This window comes from Cryptomeria japonica, chromosome 7, assembly GCF_030272615.1.
Source record: "Cryptomeria japonica chromosome 7, Sugi_1.0, whole genome shotgun sequence".
Taxonomy (NCBI): Eukaryota; Viridiplantae; Streptophyta; class Pinopsida; order Cupressales; family Cupressaceae; genus Cryptomeria; species Cryptomeria japonica.
Window position 1 is genome coordinate 131374689 of NC_081411.1, and position 1760 is coordinate 131376448.

Genomic DNA, 1760 nt, shown 5'->3' on the forward strand with positions numbered 1-1760 from the left:
ACTAGAGAAATAACCCTTGAATCATTGATAGCCAACACAATCACCCAATAAACTAGATGCTAACATTGTGGAGAGGAGACAATGAACTTTGGCGTCCTTTAGTTGTGGGCAGAGCAAAATTCATAGCCGCAAGAGCAAATGACATTGTGATTATGACTATTATTTTCCATGTAGAGACTTGTGATTTTTGATTTTTTTATTATTTATTGTTTATTTTTTCTATAATATCTTTATTCTTTTGTGAAAATGATTTGTGATTTTAATGCTTTGATTTTTTATTTTTTATTTTTTATTTATTTTTTCTTCATGACACCTTCATTCTTTCATTCTTAGCTAGTAACTAATAATAATAATAATAATACTAATTTAGTCAAATACTTATGCTTACACTTCGGGTGGAATGGAGATACCCACAAGGTAGAACTGTGATGAAGATCGTAAACTTCATCTTATTCAAGTACATACTAATAATATATCCATTCTGTCTTTGAATAAAGACTACAGCACTGCTAGAATATCCATGTGGGCAAGTTCTCACCTGATTAAGAAGAGGAAGCAGCAGGTAAAACATAACTGTAAAGAATACAGTCTCGGACGTTCTCACGATTCTCGATATAGCGTCGAAGCAGGCACTCTCTAGTAAACCCAGCCTTTTCGACCACCTTCTGCGAAGGCAGATTCTCAGGTAGCACGATGGCTTGAATGCGTCTCAGTCCCGGAAGCTCGGAAAACCCGGCCTGAACAGCCCGCATGACAGCTTCAGTAGCAATGCCCACGCCCCAGTAGTTTCTGCTCACAGCGTAGCCCAGCTCAGCATGGCAGCTATGAATTCCAGCGCCTTGTTTGAGCAGAACATGACCCACGGCCTTGTCATTAATGCAGATGGCCCTGAACTAGGGGTGAGGGATTATAATTGTCATCTGAAATTGGCTCGCGCTTTCTATGTTGGGAAAGGTTTCCCATGTCGTAAAGCGGGTGACTGCATCGTCTCCGGCCCATCCATAGAAATCATCGAGGTCATCCTCGCGGAAAGGGCGTAGCGTGAGTGGCTGTGTTTCCGAGGCTCCTGGAGTGTAGCCGTGAAGCTGCTTCAAGCCATTGGGAAGCAAGTTCAACTTTGCACGGACAATGTTGTGAATTGACGCCATGCTCGTGGACAATGTTTTCAGAGAGGTGTGAAGATGTGATTGTTGGGGCTTGGCTTCTATAGGCGTGGTGGACGACTTCCTGGATGTTGGATATCTCATATTTTTGCATGTGGTCGGCGTGGCTGTTAAAGTGCTCTGTGAATTCGTAGAACCGACCGCATTTAAGTGACCTGTGAATTTGGAGAACCCACCACATTAAGTGATCAATGTTTTTGTACAACCGACCACATTTGCAGGGTGTCAATCCACAACTAGATTACTTAAAAGAAAAGTTCTGTACGTTCTTATTAGATCGATGCTTGGATGGTTGGTATTGATAGTTTGATTATTTATTCAAGATGGTAGGTACAGTTTGTTCGGTTACCTGAATTAACCAATGGATGCGTAGCTTACAACGTTTAAGAAGACTTCAAATACATTTCAAAATTTACCCAAAAAAAAATTTAGTTAGTGTAGAGCAGCTACAAAAGCTTAACATAAATTATGTAGTTTAAAATGTCAACTCACCAAAACATTTTGCATAAGCTTTCACATTAGGAGGAAATGGTGGAATTATGCATAAGCCTTCACATATGGAGGAGATAGTGGAGTGTTGTAAGGGTGGCAAGAGTT

The 1760-nt window shown here is 40.5% G+C and overlaps 1 protein-coding gene across 1 annotated transcript; it reads right to left on the minus strand.

Annotated features, from left to right (window-relative positions):
- Positions 1–542: 542 nt before the first annotated feature.
- Positions 543–1148, minus strand: LOC131072340 (uncharacterized). Its single transcript, XM_059208331.1, has 2 exons — positions 981–1148; positions 543–893 (listed from the first exon to the last, which is right to left on the minus strand). The coding sequence occupies exons 1-2, from the start codon at positions 1146–1148 to the stop codon at positions 543–545; spliced, it is 519 nt and encodes a 172-aa protein (XP_059064314.1).
- Positions 1149–1760: the final 612 nt, after the last annotated feature.

Excerpts from the sequence above, each read along its gene's own strand:
- LOC131072340 (XM_059208331.1), bottom strand. The coding sequence starts at position 1,148 with ATGGCGTCAATTCACAACATTGTCCGTGCAAAGTTGAACTTGCTTCCC. Across the intron at positions 894-980 it reads GATGGGCCGGAGACGATGCA|TTCAGGGCCATCTGCATTAA; the intron begins GTCACCCGCTTT and ends CCTCACCCCTAG.